Genomic DNA, 24,562 nt, shown 5'->3' with positions numbered 1-24,562 from the left:
CAGCAGTCTAGTGCCCAGTATGGAACTGGCTGAGTTTACAACTTTCTGCAACTTTTTCTGTGCAACGGTCCCTCCATACCAAGCAACGATGCAACCAATTAGAATGGTCTCCACGGTACATCAGTAGAAGTTGCTAAGAGGCTTTGGTGACATACCAAGTCTCCTCAAGCTTCTAATGAAATACAGCTGCAGTCGTGCCTTTCTTACAATTCTATCAAAATGCTGGGCCCAGTATAGATCTTCAGAAATGTTGACAGCCAGGAATTTGAAACTGCTCACCCTTTCCACTGCTGATCCTTCGATGAGGACTGGTGTCTGTTCCCTTGAACTCCCCTTCCTGAAGTTCACAAACAATTCTTTAGTTTTATTGGTGTTGATTGCCAGGTTATTATTGCAACAACATTCAACCAGCTGATCTTTCTCACTCCTGAATACTTCATCATCACCATCTGAAATTCTGCCAACAATAGTTGTGTCATCAGCAAATTTACAGATGGTGTTTGAGCTGTGCCGAGTGTAGAGAGAGTAGAGCAATGTATGCATCATTGAGGTGTGCCAGGGTTGATTGTCATTGAGAAGTAGGTGTTATTTTCAATCTGCACTGACTGTGGTCTTCCAGCGAGGATGTCAAGGATGCAGTTGCAGAGGGAGGTACAGAGGCCCAGGTTTTGGTTAGAACTGAGGTTATGATTGTGTTGAGTGCTAAGTGGTAATCAATAAGCAACAGCCCGATGTCTGGGTGATCCAAAGCTGAGCGGAGATCCAGTGAGGTTGCAGCCACTGTAGACCTACTGTAGTGACAGGCAAACTACGTCCAGGTTCCTAATTAGGCAGGAGTTAATTCTGGCCATGACTAACCTCTCAAAGCACTCCATCACATTAGACGTGAGTGCAACTGGGTGAGACCCTTGATGTGGCTCACTCTGCTCTTCTTGGACACTGGTGTGACTGTTGTCCTTTTGAGGCAAGTGGGAATCTCTGACTACAGCAATGAGAGATTGAAGGTATCCTTGAACATTGCCTCCAGTTGGTTGGCATAGGCTTTCAGTGCCTTACCAGGTACACCAACAGGGCCTGATGCCTTGCGAGGGTGAAAGATGTTCTGATGTTGGCCTCTGAGACAGAAGTTACAGAGTCACCAGATGGTGCAGCGGTTCGCACAGGTATAGATTTATTCTCCCTCTCAAAGGATGATAAAAGGGATTGAGCTCATCTAGGAGTGAAACATCACACTCATTCATGATGTTGGGTTTTGCTTTGTAGGAAGTAATGGCCTGCAAACCCTGCCAGAGCTGATGCACATCTGATTCCATCTCTAACTTCAGTCGGAATTGTTTTTTGGCTCTTAAAATAGCCTTCTGTAGGTCATACCTGGACTTCTTGTATAGTTCTGGATCAAAGGTCTAGAATGCCACAGCTCTCGCCCTCAACAGTCAATGAATCTCCTGGTTCATCCACAGCTTTAGGTTTGGGTATGTTCTCGAAGGCACATTATCCTCCACACAGGTCTCAGTGAAATTGGGGACAACTGTGGCATATTCATTCAGATTCAAAGATGAATCCCTGAATATTGTCCAGTCACAGACTCAAAGCAGTCCTGTAAGTGCTTCTCCACCTCCCTTGACCAAACTTTCTTGGTCCTCATCACTAGTGATAAGGTCTTTGGTCTTTGCCTAGATGGCAGAAGTACAGCCAGGTGATCAGACTCCCAAAGTGTGGGCGTGGGATGGCACAGTAAGTGTTTCTGATGGTGGGGTAATGGTATAACATCCATACTCACATCATTCTACAGACGTGCAAGTCGAGAGAATCCTAATGAGCTGCATTACTGCTTAGTACGCAAACTGCTCTGTGGAGGACAGAAAGCCCTATAACAGCTAGTCAAAATTGCCCAAATCATCACTGGCACCAGCCTAACCGCCATCAAGGACATATATAAAATATATGGCATGAAAGGTGCCAAATAAGGCATAATAACATCGTGAAGGATCTCACACACCCTGCTCACGGACTGTTTGTCCCACCCCAAACAGGGAGGAGGCTACATAGCATACACTCTGGGATTACCAGACTCAAAAAAAAGTTATTTTCCCCAGACAGCAAGTCTGATCAACACCTCCACCCACTAACTCCACCAATACACTATTTCCTGTCAGTTGCCTTATGTACAGTGGAGCACCACTTTATGGACCTACATCAATATATAAAAGCTATTTTATGTATTAATATTTATTCTGAGTGTTTTAAAGTTTTATTATGTTCTTTTGGTTATTTTTTGTGCTGCATCGGATGCAGAGTAATAATTATTTTATTCTCCTTACACCTATGTACAGGAAATGACATTAATCTTGAGTCAAGTGTGTTGGCTCCTCTGGTTGCACAGGTGATATGTTGCTGGGTAATTGTTCAGCAGTTTCTTTAAGCTGGCCTGGATGAAAGCTCCTGCAATGATAGGGAAGGCAACAGGGTGCACTGCTTGTGATAGCTGATCATAGTGCTCAACTCCTCCAGTGCCTGCTTGATGTTGGCCTCAAGTGGAATATCACCACCACCAGGACGATGGTGGAAAATTCCCTCGGCCTCTCATTTTTCCCTTTTCTCCCAAAAAAACTGAATTTCCGCCCAAGAAATAGTGGTGACCCCAGATGATTTACATTTTCTGATAAGACTGAGTTAATAAAATACCAAAAATTCAATTGTTTTGTGTGTGTCAATATATTTTTAACGTGTTCAATTTTGATAGATTTCATGTTTTTGAGTGCTTGTCGATGTGTCATTCATTGATATTCTAATTTAACAGGTTTTACCAGTTCTTGGAGCATTTCCATTGGGTTTGCAAGTGGGAGGCTCCATGCCACGTAAGGGGTTTGCAAGTCAGATCAGAGCCAAACTCTGTGAGAGATGTTGTCACGAGAAGGGTGGATTTACTAGGGAGGTGATCACTAAGCACAAGAAACACTGCTCCATGCAAGGTATGGTGCAAGACTATTCTTTAATGGATTACCAAGAAAATACTTACATGGTTTAAACTAATTAACATATCTTATGATTCATAATATATTCCCACTGATATTTTATGAAGTAATTACATATTTAAGAGTAAGCATGGTTTGTTACTTATTTTCCTGATGTCTTTTGGGAAATTTGTGTAACTTTCAAAACATCCATTGCCCCTGCATATAGTCCTGGATAAGCAAAGTTCTCTTTCAGTTCCTTCACCAGCCTTCCCGGCTGAACTGTGAACGTACGCTTCCAGAAGATTCTGCTCTGGTATGTGCTGCATCGCAGCATCACCATGTAGTTCTGAGACAGAATCTAGTCAGGAGACAGGGGGAGCCATTTGGTATTTGATGGAGGGGTTTGGTATTAATAACTCTGGCAAGTTATTAACTTGCCTGCAGGTCTCCTAGATCAACATTATACTAATAAGACCATGTCCTCCTGGAAATGCCCCAGGAGAATATTTCCTAAATGTATGAGAAAAAGTATCTTTGTGTCTCCCCAAAGCAAAACCATATCAGTTGGGGATGGGCAATTCGATGCCTTGGGCTGAATTTCTTCATTAGTATGAGCTGATCCAGAAGGGTTGTGGAGATGACTTACTTCAGCTTCAATCAAGGTTTAATTGCAAAACGCTGCTGATAAAAATTGCTAAGCAATTGACTTCAGGAAGATCAGCACATTGCACTCAGCTTCTGCACAATGGCAAAATGCACCACTGACCAGAGCTGAATTTGTTAAAGGCTGCAGATAGAATTTACATGGACGTTCATGATGCTCAGAACAGAAGGAAAAGCAGAAAATTGGCACCAACAGGCACCATTTATTGAGGCTTTGGAAGAAATGCTTTACTGGTGGGTTACGGACTCGGGCATCCAAGTGGGAACCCCTCCCACGTTCCCAACCTCAACTCCATAAAAGGTGGTGATCAAAGAAAACACAGTCATAAATATCAGGAGAAACGGTAGTAAATGAGACGACAAATTGAAGATTTCTTCAAATAGACAGCATCACACTATACAAGGTGGATGACCAAAATATCCATGGCACTAAGAGCTACACAACAACTAGGACAGAACCCTTGTGCAAAATTTCACAGCTACCACATTGTAGCAGAACACAGCATTACTGACAATGAAAATATAATTTAGATGCTGGAGAAATGAAACGAAAATAGAGAATGCAAAAAAATACTCCCGGTCAGGCAGCACTTGTGGAAGGAGAGCAGAGTTAACATTTATAGTAGGAAATCTTTCTCCTTCAGCAGGGTCTCCAACCCGAACCAATAGCTCTGTTTCTCATTTCACAGCTGCTAGCTGACTTGTCAAGTATTTCCAGCATTGTTTGTGTTTGTTTCAAATGCCACCACCAGTACAGGGCACATCATTAACATGTTTAACATGATTAAAAGTGCTGGAACACATTTTGTTTGGTTAACATTTGAAATAGACAAACTCCCCACCTAATCAAACATTTAATTTGTGCACAACACAGACTACAATTCAGAGTGACTGTTTGCCTGTCATTCAAACTTCTATATCCCACCACTATTTCACCACTACGGAAAACCCTGGCAATTCTGGACAATGTTTCTCACCCCCTGCATGCCACCTTGGCTGAACAGAGGAGAACATTCAGTAATAGACTAAGGAAACTGCGCTGCTCCAAAAAGCATTTATATGAGGTCATTCTTCCCCTTGGCTATCAGGCTCTATAATGAGTCAACCTATTGCTGGAGAAGTGATCTTGAAATCTCTGATGTGTAAACCTTGTTCATCTTATTTTTAAGGTAACTTATTTTTATTCTTTCTTAGTTCTCTTCTAATATTTGTATATTTGTGCATTTGTAATGCTACTGTGACACTGTAATTTCCTTTGGGATTAATAAAGTATCTATTCATCTGTATCAGTTAGGTTAAGAAAACAAGGTGAAGGGATGATTCTCAGTTCAGACCTTAGCCAGGGCCACATCAAGAGAACACAAAGAACCATAGCAGGAATGGATCTTCCTAAAACTGAGGACTATCTTGTTATACACTCACGTGTAAACATCACAATAAACCACCATGACAGATTTTAGCCACACATACGCTTCCTTCTGCTCACTTGGTGCTGCACTTTGACTGGTCACAGGCACATCCACAACCTCAGCAGTGCACAGGAATTAATTTGCAGCAAGTTGCAACCATAGGAGAGAAAATTAAAAGACACGCTCATTGTAGAAAAACAATCAGTCTGCAGCCAGATTAACCATCAACCTTCTCCCCAACTAAACCTAGACTTTGAGTGTAAGGTGATTAATTGTGGGAACTAACAAATTTCCTGCTGATCCAGGACAAATGACTTCAGGTGTGGGAGTAAGGCTGTGTGTTCTCTCCAAAATGCTTCCTGGTACAATGTGATTAATGAAGAAAATGGGATGGGGGCTCCCCATTAGAAAGAAGGATGTAAAATGTTAGGAACAGCTAGATTTCTGGCAACTTTTCCCAGATTATTTCTAAATAATGCTCTTAATTCACAATCGGATTTCTCCAAGGATGCCACAGACTTCATAATCTTCTTGACTTCTTTAAAATAAAACATTAACATATTCCTGGCAGATTGTTAGCATATTCCTGGCAGACTATTTCAAGATGATGGCAGCCTGGAAAGTGACCAATCACTTACATCATTGTGGTCAAATGTCACAAACGAGTTCCACATTGGTGAAATGGAATCCTTCCAGTTCGTGATTGCTAAAGAAAAGTTAACTGGCCTGATACGGCACTATCAATGAGGGAACAGTGAATCCCACCATCTGAAAGAAATTGAACGCCTCTCATTTTGCTGCCTGCTGTCCATGAAGGAAGAGGTGAAACAGCTTGAACTAACCAACTCTGCATTAGTCACTTTGCGATGGAAACAGGGTGAGAGGCCTTGTGTTTGTGGTTATTATGCTTTGTAACTCCAAAACATAAAACTAATCGAAAGAAAAACACAGGGAGACCAGCAGAAATGAGTACGCTTAGTTTTTACTTTTAGTGAGGTGTGCACATGATGTGGTAGCATCATGATGTATGCCATTTACGTATTTTTACATATAACCCATAATGAATTATGTGAACAAATAAAGAATGCTTAATCAAACAATATATTTACAATATCACTCAAATATTACTGAAATATTAAATACACAATAGCTTTCATGGCAGATAGATGTTTATTTATGTTAATGATTGGGCACTACCAAGAACAATGTGACCAGTCATCAGTTAATTGCATTCAGTGCATGAGAGATTAATGGACACTAATTTAGAGTCAAAATCAGAGGGCACAGAAGACAGGTCTTAAGCCTACCGTATCTATGCCAAATGCAGAGCTCATCCCAATTACCAGTACTTGGCCTATAGACTTGGGAATTCAAATACTCATCTTAAATAGAGTCACATAGCACAGAAACAGGCCCTTCACCCCAACTGACCAAGATTCCCGTCTAACCTAGTAAATTTGCCTACATATTCCTCCACACCATTTGTCTATCCAATTGCTTTTTAAAGTTATTAATGTACTCTGTGCGCATGCGCCGATTGTGCATGCAACCAGTTACAGTTGCTCTGTAGTTTCTTACTTTTAAACTTTTTAACTTAGTTATTTGTTGTATTTTTTTTTCTCACGGTAACAAGTGCACCCTCTCTAACATGCTGGTGGAGAGAGTTTTGCTTGTTTTTTTAGCGCTGGAGTTAGTTACATTCGGACACAGCTCGTTAGCGTGGCAGCAGGATGGTCGCATTGTATATTCCAGGGACCAATTGATTACGCTCATGCCCGCCGGTTTAGCGAACAGAGCAGCGGACATCCCGGCTGAAATCTGGAGGAAAACACACAGAGGATGCAGAGGGGGATCAAAAAGGCGAGGGAAGAGGACCAGGTTGAGACAAAAGAGGCTTTTGGAGAAGAGAAGTTATAAGCCATGTCTCCCCTCTCTTATCATGGGAAATGTGAGATCGCTGGGGAATAAAATGGACGAACTGACTGCGCTTGTCAGGAGTCAGAGAACATTTCGGGAGAGCAGTGTCATGTGCTTCACTGAGACGTGGCTGCACGAAGACATACCCGATCAAAGCGTTTCCATAGAGGGCTTCCAGCCCGTTTGAGCTGACCGGAATTGCACTGAGAGCGGTAAGCGCAAAGGAGGGGGGCTGGTGGTTCTGGTAAATAACAGATGATGCAATCCTGGGCATATTACGATCAAGGAACGGGTCTGTAGCCCGGATATTGAACTTTTTGCTTTGGGACTCCGGCCATATTATTTGCCGAGGGAAATCTCGCATGCAATTGTGGTTGTTGTGTACATCCCTCCCTCTGCCAACCCGACGTCGGCATGTAACAGCATTTACACCGTCATAGCCAGACTACAAACCCAGCACCCGAGTGCCCTCATTACTATCTTGGGTGACTTCAACCAGGTTACCATGGCTAGAACACTGCCTAACTTCACGCAGTATGTGAGCTGTACAACCAGGGGGGAGAGGACTCTGGATTTGATGTACGTTAACATTAAGGATGCATACAGCTCCTCTCCCCTCCCCCCACTGGGAAAGTCAGATCACAACCTGGTACATCTAAAACCCTGCTATGTGCCTCTGATGAAGAGTAAATTTGCAAACCTTGAGGACAGTGAGAAAATGGTCGAAGAAGGCTTATGAGGCGCTCCAGGGTTGTTTTGAGGTGACAGACTGGCAGGCACTCTGTGAGCCACATGGAGAGGATATTGATGGGCTCACAGAGTGCATCACTGATTACATCAACTTCTGTGTGGACTGCAATGTTCCGACAAGAACTGTCCTTTGTTATTCAAATAACAAACCATGGGTGACAAAGGACATTAAGGACATCCTGAACGCTAAAAAGAGGGCGTTTAAGATGGAAATAGGGAGGAGCTGAGGGCAATACAGAGGGGCCTGAAAGCCAGGATCAGGGAGGCTAAAGACAGGTACAGGAGGAAGCTTGAGTGGAAACTCCAGCAGAACAACATGAGAGAGGTCTGGAGGGGGATGAGGACCATCACTGGGTTCCGGCAAACTAGCAACAGAGGAGCTGAAGGCCATGTGGACAGGGCCAATGAACTTAACCTGTTCTTTTAACAGATTTGACAGTGTGGCCCCTGCCCATCCCACACATGAGCCATCTGTTGTCGGCCCCCAACCAACACATATTCCACTCTCCCCTCCTACCCCTCCTCACAGTCCCCCACCCTGCTCTCATGACTATACCCCTTCCCCACACGAAACCACCACAGTGGGCTTCACAGCTCTACAGGTGAGAAGCCAGCTGAAACGTCTCAACCCAAGCAAGGCTGCAGGACTGGATGGTGTCAGTACCAGGGTGCTCAAAGCCTGTGCCCCTCAGCTATGTGCAGTACTTTGCCATGTATTCAACCTGAGCCTGAGGCTCCGGAGGGTCCCTGTGCTGAGGAAGACATCCTGCCTCGTCCCTGTGCTGAAGACGCCGCGCTCCAGCAGCCTCAATGACTACAGACCGGTGGCATTGACCTCCCACATCATGAAGATCCTGGAGAGACTTGTTCTGGAGCTGCTCCGGCCTATGGTCAGGCCACACTTAGATCCCCTCCAGTTCGCCTACCAGCCCCGACTAGGAGTTGAGGATGTCATCGTCTTCCTGCTGAACCGTGTCTACGCCCACCTGGACAAGCCAGCGAGCACTGTGAGGGTCATGTTTTTTGACTTCTCCAGTGCGTTCGACACCATCCACCCTGCTCTGCTGGGGGAGAAGCTGACAGCGATGCAGGTGGATGCTTCCCTGGTATCATGGATTCTTGATTACCTGACTGGCAGACCACAGTACGTGTGCTTGCAACACTGTGTGTCCGACAGAGTGATCAGCAGCACTGGGGCTCCACAGGGGACTGTCTTGTCTCCCTTTCTCTTCACCATTTACACCTCCGACTTCAACTACTGCACGGAGTCTTCTCATCTTCAGAAGTTTTCTGATGACTCTGCCATAATTGGATGCATCAGCAAGGGAGATGAGGCTGAGTACAGGGCTACAGTAGGAAACTTTGTCACATGGTGTGAGCAGAATTATCTGCAGCTTAATGTGAAAAAGACTAAGGAGCTGGTGGTAGACCTGAGGAGAGCTCAGGTACCGGTGACCCCTGTTTCTATCCAGGGGGTCAGTGTGGACATGGTGGAGGATTACAAATACCTGGAGATACGAATTGACAATAAACTGGACTGGTCAAAGAACACTGAGGCTATCTACAAGAGGGATCAGAGCCGTCTCTGTTTCCTGAGGAGACTGAGGTCCTTTAACAACTGCCGGACGATGCTGAGGATGTTCTACGAGTCTGTGGTGGCCAGTGCTATCATGTTTGCTGTTGTGTGCTGGGGCAGCAGGCTGAGGGTGGCAGACACCGACAGAATCAACAAACTCATCCGTAAGGCCAGTGATGTTGTTGGGATGGAACTGGACTCTCTCACAGTGGTGTCTGAAAAGAGGATGCTGTCTAAATTGCATGCCATCTTGGTCAATGTCTCTCATCCACTAAATAATGTACTGGGTGGGCACAGGAGTACATTCAGCCAGAGACTCATTCCACGGAGATGCAGCACTGAGCGTCATAGGAAGTCATTCCTGCCTGTGGCCATCAAACTTTACAACTCCTCCCTTGGAGGGTCAGACACCCTGAGACAATAGGTTGGGCTTATTTCATAATTTACTGGCATAACTTACATATTACTATTTAACTATTTATGGTTCTATTACTATTTATTATTTATGGAGCAACTGTAATGAAAACCAATTTCCCCCGGGATTAATAAAGTATGACTATGACTATGACTCTCTGCTGCAACCACTTCCTCTGGCAGCTCATTCCATTTACAACCAACTTTTGGAATGAACTGCCAGAGAAAGTTGCCCCTCAGGTTCCTATTAGATCTGTTCCCTCACACCATAGCTATGCCCTCTAGTTCTCAATTCCCTGGGGGAAAAAAGACCATAAAATCATGCCCCTTATGATTTTATACACCTGTATAATATCACCCTAATGAACAAAGCCTAATCCTGCTCAACCTCCCTCCATAACTCAGTCCTTCAAGTCCTAGGAACATCCTCAACAATCTCCTTTACACTCTTTCCCACTTAATGGCAAATGTGGCCTTGCTAACTTCTTGCAAAACTGCGACAACATCCCAACTTCTATACTCAATGCCTTTACTGAGGGCCAACGTAGCGTAGTGGTTAGCGTAATGCTATCACAGCGCCAGCTACCCCGGCTGAATTCCCGCGCTGTCTGTGAGGAGGATGCATCTTCTCCCTGTGACCATGTGGGCTCTTCAGTTTTGGGCGCCACAAAGCCTAGCGGTTAGTGCAACGATATTGCAGCTGGGGGCATTCCGGAGTTCAGAGTTCAATCCCGGTACCATTCTGTAAAGAGTCTCTGCACGACCTCCCCGTGGAATGTGTGGGTTTTTCCTGACTACTCCAGTTTCTTCCCACAGTCCAAAGACATAATGGATTGGTTAACCGGTCACTGTTAATTGTCCCGTGATTAGGTTAGGTTAGGACTAATCGAGGTTGTGGGACTTCTGGGGTGGCATGGCACAAAGACTACACGGGCCTATTGTGCACCGTACAAATAAACAAACGGACAAAGCCTTCTTCTCCACTCTGTCTTCCTGTGCCTGTGATGCCATTTTCAGGGATCTACGTACTTGTCCCTCTGTTCTACACTCTCCTCAGGGCTCTACCATTCACTGTGAAGGCCCTGATTTGCCCTCTCAAAATGCAGCACCTGGCACATATCTAAGGTATTAGCTAGTCCTCAGCCCACCTACCCAGCTGATCAAACCCCTCTGCAAATCGTGATAACCGTCTTTACTCTATATGACACCACCTATTTCAGTGCCATTTGCAAACTTACCAACGATAAGGGACACAGAACAAAAAAAAGGTGCAAGAGGGCAACTTCTCCCAGCTTATCAGCGAAACAATTAAATTCTTCCTATTCCAATGTCTCTATTTTCCTTTTCAGGGTTGCTAGATCCTATCGGGTGTTTTCATCTACAGCAGCACTCAAAGACTGTGGATCTGCACGATGGCGTGTTGCCGTTCTTGGAGCTTGCTGATTGGCCATATTTCGGCATGTGCAGGTTTGGCCTGAAGTTGAACACCTTCGGGGTCTGAGTGGACCCGCCAACAAGAATTCTCACCGCTGTCACGTACTGAAGCACAGTGGGAGCCAGAACATCGAAGACAGTGGGAGTAGCTGTTGGAGGGCTCTGCACTCAGGGGTAGAGGGACTGACTTTTGGATATCGAAATATTGGAGTGAACAGTTCGTTTTTGATGGACTATAGACCATGGTCTCTCTTTGGGGTCTTTGCTTTTGTTTGCATGGTGGGTGGTGGGAATGCTGATGTTTATGCTGGAATAAGTGGGGGGAGGGGATGGTTGATGCTGCTTGTGCTTAAGGGGGGGCAGGGGGCTTTGGGGTTCTTATATTTTCTCTGTCATTTATTCTTTGGGGGGATTTTCTTCTACTTCAAGGACGTCTGCAGAGAGTAAGAATTTCAGGTTGTATATTGTATACATTGTCTGATAATTAAATGGAACTACTGAACTACAGCTTTTACATTCTTATCCAAATCATCAATATAGTTGACAAATAGCAATGGGCGTAGCCCTGACCCCTGGAAAACAGCACTAGTTATGCGTCTGTAGTCTGATTTTAAAAAAATCTTCCACTATCACTCCCTGCTTCCTACCATCAAGCCAAATCTGTATCTAATTAACAAGCTCTCCATGGACCTCATGTGATCTAACTTTCCAAAACAGTCCACGATGTGGAATCTTATCAAAGGCCTTACTGAAGTCTGTATATCTATCTTCATCAGTCCTGTTAGCTACTTCAAAAAAATTCAAATTTAAGAGACATGATGTCCCATGCACAAAGCAGTCCCGACTATCCCTAATGAACCCTGACATTCCAAGTGCATCTGTATCTCTTTTCCCTCAGAAATGCTTTGAGTAACTTACCTACCACAGGGGTTAGGCTTAGAGGCCTATAGTTCCCAGCATTTTCTTTGCAGCCCTTCTTAAATAAAGGCATAACATTTGCCACCCTCCAAGTCTTCCAGCGCTTCACCCATCACTAACAAAGATTCATACATCTTAGACGGGCTCCATAATTTATTTTCAAGCTTCTCACACTTGCAAAAATCTCTGCCTCCACTGCCTACTCAGTCAGTCTAAACTTCCTTACCCTTTATTTTAAAACCCATATCTCTGGTGTTAGATACATTTGCAATAGAGAAAAGTTTCCTTCTAGCTCTGATATACTGTACATCCCTCATCAATTTTTATATCTTAAAATCTTCCTCAGTATCCTTCCCAAATGGAAAATAAACATACCATGTTCAGTCTTTATTACTAAACCATTCTGTGCAACATCTGGTGAATCTCCTCTGCGATTTCCCAGTATAATGATATCCTCCCTACTGTGTGGTGTTGAGGAATGTACCCTGTACTCCAGCTGTGGCCTAACCAATGTTTTAGAAAGTTATAACATAACATAAAATTGCTCTTGTATTCTATCCTTCGTGGTGGCATGGTAGTGTAGTGGTTAGCACATTGTCTTGCAGCGTAGGCGATTCCTGATTGGGGTTCAATTCCCGCTGCTGCCCGTAAGGAGCTTGTATATTCTCCCCTTGGCTGCGTGGTTTTCCTCTCAATGCTCCGGTTTCCTCCCACATTCCAAGGACGCGATTAGGGTTACTAGGCTGTGAGCCTGCTTTGTTGGTGTCGGGAGCAAGGCAACGCTTACGGGCTGCCCAGCACAATCCTCATTGGTTTGATGTGACACAAATGACGCATTTCACTGTATGTTTTTACGTACGTGTGGCAACTAATCATTTTTCCCTTAACACGAGGAATTCTGCAGATGCTGAAGGGTCTCGCCTGAAACGTTGACTGTACCTCTTTCTAGAGATGCTGCCTGGCCTGCTGCGTTCACCAGCAACTTTAATGTGTGTTGCTTTTTTCCCTTAAAATCAGTTAATGCGTGCAAATATTCTACACCTTAATGATCTAAAAGTTGTGAACTAAAGTCCCTCTATTTCTCAATATTCCCTCTGAACCTATCATTCACAATGTACGTACCACCATCGCTGTGTATCTACTACACCCCAGTTAGTTCTGTGAAAGTGCACCAATTTGCACATTAAGAATAAATTCCATCTGCCTTTGCTCTATGCACTTTATCAACAGATCAATATCATCTGGTGGCAATCTCCCTTACTATCAACAAAGCCAATTTTCATAGAAACCATAGAAACTACAGCACAGAAACAGGCCTTTTGGCCCTTCTTGGCTGTGCCGAACCATTTTCTGCCTAGTCCCACTGACCTGCACACGGACCATATCCCTCCATACACCTCCCATCCATGTATCTGTCCAATTTATTCTTAAATGTTAAAATAGAAATCTTAAAATGTCTGCTGTAAGCTCACCAATCATACACCTCTAAAATTAATATGCAAATTAATGTATATAACAAATCGTAAGGGCTTCAGCACTGATCTTCATGGTACATCACAGATAAAAGACTTCCAATACTCCTTGCCATTGCTACTCACTAATTTTAGATCTAATTTGCAACTTGCCATGGATCCCATGTGGTGCTTATTTAAGTTCTTACTAATGTCCATGCAGATTACGCCAATCATACTATCCTTGTCAACAGATCTTGTTACCTTTTTCAAAAAATCAATTAAATGTACTAACAAAGACATGTTGACAACATTTGATTAATCTTTGCCTTTCTTGTATATGATAATTTTGTCCTTCAGAATTTTTCCAGTAAGTTCCCTATTACTAATGTTACAGAGGCAGATATACTAGTGAAGTTTAAGAGACCACTAGACAGGTATATGGAGGAATTTAAGGTGGGGGTTATATGGGAGGTAAGATTTAAGCGTCGGTACAACACTGCGGGCCGAAGGGCCTGTTCTGTGCTGTACTATTCTCTGTTCTATACTCAGGCCCATGTTTACCTGGCTTTTCTCTACTGCTCTTTAGCAGGAAGCACGTCTGGCACCTCACCGGTGGCCAGTGAAGATCTCAGAATCTTTCAAGGCACCATAGCAACCTGGGATATACCCATAGAGTCATAGAGAAGTAGAGCACAGAAACAGGCCCTTTGGCCCATCTAATCCATGCTGAAACCCTTTAAACTGCCTACTCCCATCGACCTGCCCATAGCCCCCCATCCATGTACCCATCCGAATTTTGCTTAAATGTTGAAATCGAGCTTGCATCCACCATTTGTGCTGGCAGCTTGTTCCACACTCTCACAAACCTCTGAGTGAAGACGTTTCCCCCTCATATTCCTCTTAAACTTTTCACCTTTCACCCTTAACCTATGACCTCTGCCAACCTCAAGCCTGCTAAGGCTTCCAATAACACCTTCCTTTTTGATAGTAAATTTTGATTGAGCTATTAAAGTTCTGAGCTATAGCACCTTTGAAAGGCACAGGTAATAATGATGAGATAGGATAAAGGTGAGATTCTAAGAGCTGTCACAACTCAGTTACTGGCCAAGACCTGAAGAATTGCTTCCATCTGCAGAGACAGTGTCAAAAATAAAAGTAGGTGTCTGCAGGGTATCCTGCAAACGAACAAAACCTTACTGTCTGCAATACTGCACGAGCCACACCTGTCATATATTACAGTGGACCAACATTTTCCACTTACACATTTGTTTCAAGATCCGACATAGTGTTTTACTTTATGCAGGATATGAACTTTAATAAACTAAACATTATAAAATTGTCAAAGAATTTTACGGCTGGCATAGTTTTCAATTTTATCTGACAGCTATCTTTTTTTTTTACAAAACAAGCATAATATCCGCAAATACACAACCTTTCACAGTTCCGTAAAGGCTATTTCCAGTTATGATTTCTGTCTTGTAACATAAAATATTTCAGGAAAATTCAACAATTTGAAAATCAGATTCAGATGTTTTTTTTCCAGCCTCCTGGATAACTACATCTGCACCAGGTGCACTAAGCTGCAGCCCCTCAGAGAACATGTTCAAGAACTGGGGCTGACCTTTGGGTCATTCAGGAAACTGAGGGGGTGACAGATAGGAGCTACAGGAAGGTAGTCATCACTAACTTGCAGGAGGTAGGTACCTGGGTGACTGTAAGGAGAAGGAAAGGAAATGGGCAGCCAGTGCAGAGTAACCCTGTGGCTGTTCCCCTCAACAATAAGAACACCACTTTGGATACGGTTAGGGGAAGGGAATAACAGCAGCGACTGGGTCTCCAGCACTGAATCTGGTGCTGTCGCTCAGAAGGGAAGGGGGCAAAGAGCACTGCAGCAGTGATAAGGGATTCCATAGTTAGGGGAGTAGACATGAAATTCTGTGGGTGCGATAAGACGCCTGGATGTTATGTACCTCCCAGGTGCCAGGGTCAGGGACATCTAGGATCAGGTCCACAGCATTCTAAAGGGGGGGGGGGTGAGCAACCAGAAGTCATGGTACATATCGGCACCAATGACATAGGTAGGTAAAGGGAGGAGGTCCTCAAGAGATCGGTTAGGGAGCTTGGTAGAAAGCTGAGAAGCAAGATCTCCAGGGTAGTCAGCTCTGGATTGCTGCCCGTGCCACGCGCCAGTGAGGGCAAGAATAGGATGATTTGGCAGATGAACGTGTGGCTGAGGAACTGGTGCGGGGGGCAGGGTTTCAGGTTTCTGGATCATTGGATTCTCTTCTGGGGAAGGTACAACTTGTACAAGAGGGAGGGGTTACACCTGAACCACAGGGGGAACCAACATCCTTGCGGGCAGGTTTGCGAGAACCACTGGGGAGAGTTTAAACTAATTTGACAGGGGAATGGGAAACTAAGCAATAGGGCTGAGGATGGGGCAATTGATTTACAAGCAGAGGCAGTGTGTAGTGAGACTGCCAGGAAGATGATGCGAAAAATTGAATGAGTTTCAGTGTAACGGGGGACAAAAATCAAAAAGGTTGATGAAAACAGGACTGGAGCTGTTATATTTGAATGCACACAGTACCCGGAATGAGGTAAATGATCTTGTAGCGTAGTTAGAGAATGGCAGGTATGATGCTTGGGTATCATTGAGTCATAGCTGAAAGAAGATTATAGCTGGCAGGTTAGCATCCGAGGATGCACATTGTATTGAAAGTACAGGCAGGTAGGCAGAGGGGGTGGCATTGCTCTGCTGGTAAAAAAAATGACATCAAGTCATTAGACAAAGGTGACATGGATTGGAAGATATAGAATCATCGTGGGTAGAGCTAAGGGTCCTGACGAAGGGTCTCGGCCTGAAACGTCGACTGTACCTCTTCCTAGAGATGCTGCCTGGCCTGCTGCGTTCACCAGCAACTTTGATGTGTGTTGCATTTATAACAAATACCTGGCACAAAAATTGATTTGTAAAAACAATCAGAACAGAGCGCGCAAGATAATTAAACAGATATGCAAAAGGGAAGCAGGGAATATGACGAAAGATTAGTGACTAACATAAATAGTCATCTTACAAAAATGAAAAGCTGTAAAAAGGATAGGAAAAAAATTTTATCCAATTAGAAAGATGAAAGGAGATCTTCTGGAGTCATGAATAAGGTACCCAATTAGAACTTTGCATTGGTCTTCACAAACATAATGGCAAGTCTCTGCTGGATATTGTGTACAGTAATACTAAGACTTAATATCCTAGTAACAATATTACAATATTATTAATATCAAAGATTTAAACAGATTGTGAGAATGGACAAAGATGTGGCAGATGGAATATAGTGTAGGGAACTGCATGGTAATGCAGTTTGGTAGAAGGAATAAAGGTGTGGTTTATTTCCTAAATGGGGAGAGAATTTAAAAAAAAAATCAGAGGTGCAAAGGTACTTGGGAGTTCTCATGCAGGATTCCCTAAAGGTTAACTTGCAGGAATAGTCGGAGGTGAGGATGGCAAATGCAACGTTAGCATCCATTTTGAAAGGATCAAAACACAAAAGCAAGGATGTAATGCTGAGACTTAGGTTAGACTGCACTCGGAGTATTGTGAGCAGTTTTAGGCCCTTATCTAAGAAAAGGTGTGCTGGCTTTGGAGAGATTCCAGAGGATGTTTATGAGAATGATCCCTGGAATAAAAGGGTTAACATATGAGGAGCATTTGATTGCTCTGGGCCTGTACTTGCTGGAACTTAGAGGAATGAGAGGGGATCTCACTGAAACCTATCGAATATTGAAAGGCCAAGAAAGAGTGGATGTGATGGGGGGAGTCTAGGACCAGAAGGCATAGCCTCAGAATAGAGGAACATCCATTTAGAACATTGATGAAGAAAAATATCTTTAGCCAGAGCATGGTGAATTTGTGGAATTCATTGCCACAGATGGCTGTGCACGCCGAGTCATTGGGTGTATTTAAGGAAGAGGTTGATAGGTTATAGATTATTCAGGGTGTCAAAGTTTACAGGGAGAAGGCAGGAGAATAGGGTTGAGAGGGATAATAAATCAGCCATGATAGAATGGTGGAGCAGACTCGATGGGCCAAATAGCCTAATTCTACTCCTGGGTCCTATGGCCTTTTGGTCAAGTCCAGACAGAAAATTTTAGAATGTGATGGAGGGAGACAGTAATGGGGAGATAGAGTGAGAACGCAAGTGCAGAAGTGGAAAATTAAAGACAAATTTATCCATTACTATCTCTCCCTTTCCTCCTTTTTCTCTCCATCCATCTATTTATCTGCCTCTATAGAAGGTTATGAGAGACCAAGCAAAGGACCTAGATTTGGCAAAGGAGCACCAAGAAAAATGCGGACTTTTCTTAGGATTGCATAAATTTGCAATTCACTTTCTGAAAGTGCGATGTAATTAGAGACCAAAGGAAGTTTAATACGGCAATTTAACATGAGGAAGAATTAATAGGAGACCTATGGAGAAAGAGCTTGATTGCGGGGAAGTTCTTCCAAAAAGCCAGAACAGACATTAACACCCAAAGTCCTCCCTTGTGATGTTCTGCAGCTGTACATTGGAATGCATCTGTAATGGGCAAGTTGAAATCTGACAGTATAGCTTGATATATAGTATATGTAAACACCCAAACACACACTAACATACCAAACTAAGTCTGACTATTTGGATATGGATATTGTAAAAATAGGACTTTGAATATAAACTAAAGACAAAGTAATTTGTTGCATACACAGACTTGGTAATTCATTTACAGTACATTATCCTTAACTTTCAATTCGTCTAAACCAAGATTCTGACACTGTAAAACTAAAATTGTCTGTTTCAGTTATCTGGGTGATAAATATACAGTCAAAATATTACCATCTATTTAAGTGATACCATTCTGATTACAGAACTGGATTTGCCACCTAAACTCGAAGAATCCAACAAATAAGAAACATATCTAAGATTGACAGATGCAAGAATCCCAATATAAAATAAAATACTTAGCTCAGCTTTGTCCATACCTGTCCTGCAGTATCATATAGACCAAGCAAATGCTGCTTTCCTCCAACGGTGATGGTTACTGCAAGGTAAAAGAATTAAGTTAATTGCTACTCACAGGATTATTTTCCCATGGATAGCAAGTAATAACTTGGGACATAACATATAAATGGTAAACAAGTTATTAGATTTGAAACTGGGAATTGTTTATTACTGGAACATAAACATTTATGTAAGTGGAATTTTTTTTTTACTTTTACTCTATGACTCCACAATGTCTAATCTGTTGTTTATTTGATTTTATCTTGATCATTTTAAAGCAAATCATTTTCCAATTACATTTTCTATTTTTTCTGAAATAAATACAGGTATAATTTTATAACATTCAAATATGATTCTAATACTTCAAAAAGTTAAAATTTAGGCCCCTTACATTATACATATAATTCTTCCATATTTTTCAAAAATCAGAAGAACAACAATCAATCCATCAAATTAATTTTGCTGTCTGAGAAAGCTGATGTCAATAATACTGTCCAAAAAGAAAATTAAAGTTTGTAGAAATTCTTTATTCTAGAACAGCTGGTACACTTCCTTGAAAACATAATCACAATGTATTAAATCAAAATATTGTCCAAACGGCAGAATTGGACAACTCCTCAAAAATGGCTGAAGTTGACTTACTCTATGAGGATGTTAGACAGGGTGAAGGCAAGCACATCTTTTAATATAGCCTTCAAAAACAACAGCTACATGCATAAAATGCTGAAGGAACCCAGCGTGTCAAGCATCACCCATGGGAATGAACAAACACTCAACGTTTCGGGCCAAGACCCTTCTTCAAAATTAACAGATTGGCAGAATTATTTGCAACTTGTGCAGAAATATCAGAAATTTCATTAACTATGCTGAGACAGACATTCCTCAATAAAGTTTCTAATACGTTTTTTTTAACTCTTGTTTTCAAATGTCTGTACCAATAAAAATGCCAATTTTAATCCCATCTGCCAGTACACAGTCTACATCCTCTATTCTCCTCCCATTCAAGTGCCTGTCTAAATACCTCTTTGTTTCTGTTTCCACCACTTCTCTGGCAGTGTTTCACTCTCTATGTAAAGAAAAATATTGTCTCATATACCTTCTTTAAGCTTTCCCCCTCACCTCAAAGCTAGGCTCTCTTGTACTTGACGTCACCGCCCTTGGATAAAAAGACTATCAACTCCATCGACAGCCTGGACTTCCAGCATCTGCAGAATCTCACAATACTTTCCATAACTTATGTATTTCTATCAGATCACCCCTCAGCTTCCAGTGCTCCAGATCAAGGATCCAAGCATGACAATACTAATCTGGTATCTTTGCTGCAATACCCTGCCACTGGATGCCAAACACAAGTTCCTGGATTCACTTTCAAAGATGGTGCACCTTGTGTAGTGGAGAACAATAAAGCAATGTTCAAAAGCAGTAGGGATCGCAGCCATGGAATCGTACAGGGTGGAAACCGGCCCCTCGGTCTAACCGGTTTCTGCTGACAAAGTTCCCACCTGCCTGCACTAGGCCGGCATGCCTCTAAACCAGGGGCTCCCAACCTAGGGTCCATGGACTCCGTGCTTAATGGTATTGACCCATGGCATAAATAAAGTTGGGAACCCTTGTTCTAAACCTTTCCTATCCATGTACCTGTCCAAGTGTCTTTTAAATATTGTTAATGTACCTGCCTCAACCACTTCTCTTGCAGCTCATTTGAAATACTGACCATTGTCTGGGTGACGAAGTTGCCCCTGGGATTCCTATTAAATCTCTCCCCTCCCAATTTAAACCTATGCCCTCAAATACTTGATTTCCCAACCTTGGGGGAAAAAAGACAGTGCATCCACCTCATCTGTCCCCTCAAAATTTTATATAATGGTATAAATTAATATAAGAAGTATGAATGAAATCAGGATAATAAAGACAGCCATCCTTAGTTTTCCCCTATATTTCAACAAAGGTGCAAAAGATACCAAGGGGCCCAAACTCGATATGAAAAATGATGAGGACTTGAGCTCCTTCTGTGTTGCCATGGGGTTAAACCTAGCTCCTGTCATTTACACTCCTGTTTAAGTTTATTAATTCCTGGTTTAATCTACAAATCCAGTCCAACGACATGAAGCATGGGTACCCAACGCAACATTGCTGTAAAAACACCTTCATGTCCTTGCCAAAGAGAGCATTTATTCCCATTCCTGGTTGAATGGTTCACACACTTCAGCTCTAAGAGGCCAGTTGAGAATCCTTTTCATGAATTATACACAGGCCACCATGCAGAAACAACAAATATCTTCCTCTAATCAACCAAATGTGCTTTTACAATTATGTAGTCTTTAAATCCACATTTAAAAACCTCAACTGCTAAGGACAATTTGAATAAGTCCATAGACCATTTACAGAAGCCACTGGATAACTAGTCCAGTAGGTAGTCAATGGTGTCAAGCTAATCATTAAATCCACTGCATACTTCATCAGCCCATAACCTTTATGTTTTCCTCAGAGCTCCATTGTACTAAAGCAGCAGATGATGAACATTCAGAAAACTGGACCTACAATTCTGCTGTCTTGATTAGGCAATCAGATTCAAAACCACCTAGAGATTCGAGGATTCCTGGAATCCAAACCAAAAGACTTTTAGACTGCCTATCAGTGGCCATTTTATTAGGTACTCCTGTACACGGCTCGTTAATGCAAATATCTAATCAGCCAATCATGTGACAGCAACTCAATGCATAAACACATACAGACATGGTCAAGATGATCAAGTGCTGTTCAGACCAAACATCGGAATAGAGAAGAAATGTGATCTAAGTGACTTTGACGATGGAATGATTGCTGGTGCCACATGTGGTGGCTTCAGTATCTCAGAAACTGCTGATCTCCTGCAATTTTCATGCACAGGTCTCTCGAGTTTACAGAGAATGTGCAAAAACACACAAACAAAAAATCAGTGAGTGGCAATTCCTTGGGCAAAAACACCTTGCTGATGTGAGAGGTCGGAATAGAATGGCTGGACTGGTTCAAGCTGACAGGAAGGCAACAGTAACTCAAATAACTACAGTGGCATGCAAAAGTTTGGGCACCCCCCGTCAAAATTTCTGTTACTGTGAATAGTTGAGTAGAAGATGAACTGATCTCCAAAAGTCACAAAGTTAAAGATGAAATATTCTTTTCAACATTTTAAGCAAGATTAGTGTGTTATTTTTGTTTTGTACGATTTTAGAGAGAATAAATGAAAGGAGCACCATGCAAAAGTTTGGGGACCCCAAGAGATTTGAGGCCTTAGATAACTTTTGCCAAGGTCTCAGACCTTCATTAGCTTGTTAGGGCTATGGCTTGTTTACAAACATCGTGATGCAAATTTCAAAGCTTTATAAATACCCTAGCCCCTCAAATCTTGTCCCAACAATCAGCAGCCATGGGCTCCTCTAAGTAGCTGCCTAGCACTCTGAAAATTAAAATATTTGATGCCCACAAAGCAGGAGAAGGCTATAAGAAGATAGCAAAGCGTTTTCAAGTAGCCGTTTCCTCAGTTCATAATGTAATTAAGAAATGGCAGTTAACAGGAACGGTGGAAGACCAGGAAAACTTTCCGAGAGAACTACTCATAGGATTGCTAGAAAAGAAAATCAAAACCCCCGTTTGACTGCAAAAGACCTTCAGGAAGATTTAGCAGACTCTGGAATGGTGGTGCACTGTTCTACTGTGCAGCGACACCTGCACAAATATGACCTTCATGGAAGAGTCATCAGAAGAAAACCTTTCCTGCATCCTCACCACAAAATTCAGCATCAGAAGTTTGCAAAGGAACATCTAAACAAGCCTGATGCATTTTGGAAACAAGTCCTGTGGACTAATGAAGTTAAAATAAAACTTCCTGGCTGCAATAAGCAAAGGTATGTTTGGAGGAAAAAGGGTGCAGAATTTCATGAAAAGAACACTTCTTCAACTGTTAAGCACAGGGGAGGACTGATCATGCTTTGGGCTTGTGTTGCAGCCAGTGGCATGGGGAACATTTCACTGGTAGAGGGAAGAATGAATTCAATTAAATACCAGCAAATTCTGGAAGCAAACAACACACCGTCTGTAAAAAAGCTGAAGATGAAAAGAGGATGGCTTCTACAACAGGATAATGATCTTAAACACACCTCAAAATCCACAATGGACTACCTCAAGAGGTGCAAGCTGAAGGTTTTGCCATGGCCCTCACAGTCCCCTGACTTAAACATCATGGAAAATCTGTGGATAGACCTCAAAACAGCAGTGCCTGCAAGACGGCCCAAGAATCTCACAGAACTAGAAGCCTTTTGCAAGGAAGAATGGGCAAAAATCCCCCAAACAAGAATTGAAAGACTCTTAGCTGGCTACAAAAAGTGTTTACAGGCTGTGATACTTGCCAAAGGGGGTGTTACTAAGTACTGCCATGCAGGGTGCCCAAACTTATGCTTCAGGCCTTTTTCTTTTTTTGTTATTTTGAAACTGCAAAAGATGGAAATAAAAAAGTTTTCTTGCTTAAACTATTAAAGAAATGTGTCATCTTTAACTTTATGCCTTTAGGAAATCAGGTCATCTTTTACTCACTTAGCTATTCACAGTAACAGAAATTTTGACCAGGGGTACCCAAACGTTTGCATGCCACTGTATGCATTACAACAGTGGTATACAGAAGAGCGTCCCAGAACGCACAAGACGTCAAATGTTGGAGTGGGTTGGCTACAGCAGCAGAAGATCCTGAACATACATGCAGTGGCCACTTTATTAGGTACAGGAGGCATCTAATAAAGTGGCTACTGAGTGTATAATCTGCATGCTGAATGCTGGAAAAGATGCCTTTGCCATTAAAATAAAAACTGTAGTACTATATGGACACACTACACCAGTCAAAGGATATTGAAAAATTGAACAACTCGAGTCAAAACAAGATAGAGATTATAAATTGATGTTTGAAAATGAATTTACTAAAGATAACAGGCAGCTTGTACTCTGGAATAGGAGTCACCCATCTCTTCCCTCTCCCCATCTTATCTCAGCATTGGCAGCTGTTTCTTCTGTTGCCTGGGCCTCCCATACAAAATCACTCAATAAAAAACTACCATTCAAAACAAAATTACCCAGAATCAAGATCGAAGGAATTACAATGATATCCAAGTGAATAAGAAAGGAAAAAAACACAATAACTTGGCCTTAGTGCACTGCACTGAATATTCTAAAAGAACACAAGCTACACGACTGAACTAAAGTGAAAAACTTGATCACAAAATGCGATTGACACTTGAGTATGTTAAGTGCAGAAAACAAAATTAATTTACTGGTCACCATTCTTATAAGGGTACACTCTGCACTGTAACACTCCCAGCTGTGCGCAATAACGATTGTCGTTGCTCCTGCAAACCTGACACATTGCAGAATGGGCTTCAACTGCAATAGTAGATTTCAACAGGAGGAGAATGCTGACAAACAAGGTAACAAGAAGCAGGTCATCTATGCAGCCATTCAGTTGGCTCATACTTAATCTTCTGGTAGTATTTCCTCCTCTCCTTTCTCACTTTTTCTGTTCCCCATTCTGGCTTCCCTCTTACCCTGCTCTTCTGCCCATCACTGCCCTCTGGTACCCCTCGTCCTTTGTTTCTCCCACATCCGCTCTCCTCTCCTATCAGGTTCCTCCTTTTTCAGCCCTTTACCTCTTCCACCTATCACCACTCAGCTTCTCACTTTATGCTCCCCTCCCTCACCCACCTTCCCCCTCATTTGGTCTCACCCGTCACCTTGTACTCCTTCCTCCCCTCCTATCGCTTCTTACTCTGGCTTCTTCCTGTTTCCTTTCCAGTCTGGATCTATTTATCTATTGAGACACAGCATGGAACAGGCCCTTCTGGCCCTTCGAGACATGCCACCCAGTCACCCCTGATTAAATCCTAGCCTAATCATGAGACAATTTATTTTTATAATGACCAACTAACTTACCAACTGGTACATCTTTGGACTGTGGGAGGAAACCGGAGCACCCAGAGGAAACCCACACGGTCACGGAGCGAACATACAAATT

General features: G+C 42.7%; 1 protein-coding gene across 1 annotated transcript in view; it reads right to left on the bottom strand.

Annotated features, from left to right (window-relative positions):
- Nucleotides 1-24,562, bottom strand: part of LOC140204756 (rho-related GTP-binding protein RhoJ-like) — a 60,441-nt gene that overhangs the window by 20,232 nt on the left and 15,647 nt on the right. The window contains exon 2 of the mRNA XM_072271519.1: nucleotides 18,510-18,568. Within this exon, the coding sequence (XP_072127620.1) occupies nucleotides 18,510-18,568 (59 nt within the window). The remainder of the gene's footprint in view (nucleotides 1-18,509; nucleotides 18,569-24,562) is intronic.

The sequence above is a fragment of the Mobula birostris genome, chromosome 1 (genome assembly GCF_030028105.1).
Source record: "Mobula birostris isolate sMobBir1 chromosome 1, sMobBir1.hap1, whole genome shotgun sequence".
Taxonomy (NCBI): Eukaryota; Metazoa; Chordata; class Chondrichthyes; order Myliobatiformes; family Myliobatidae; genus Mobula; species Mobula birostris.
The sequence above is the reverse complement of the archived record's forward strand: the minus strand, read 5'-3'. Positions and strand labels throughout refer to the sequence as shown.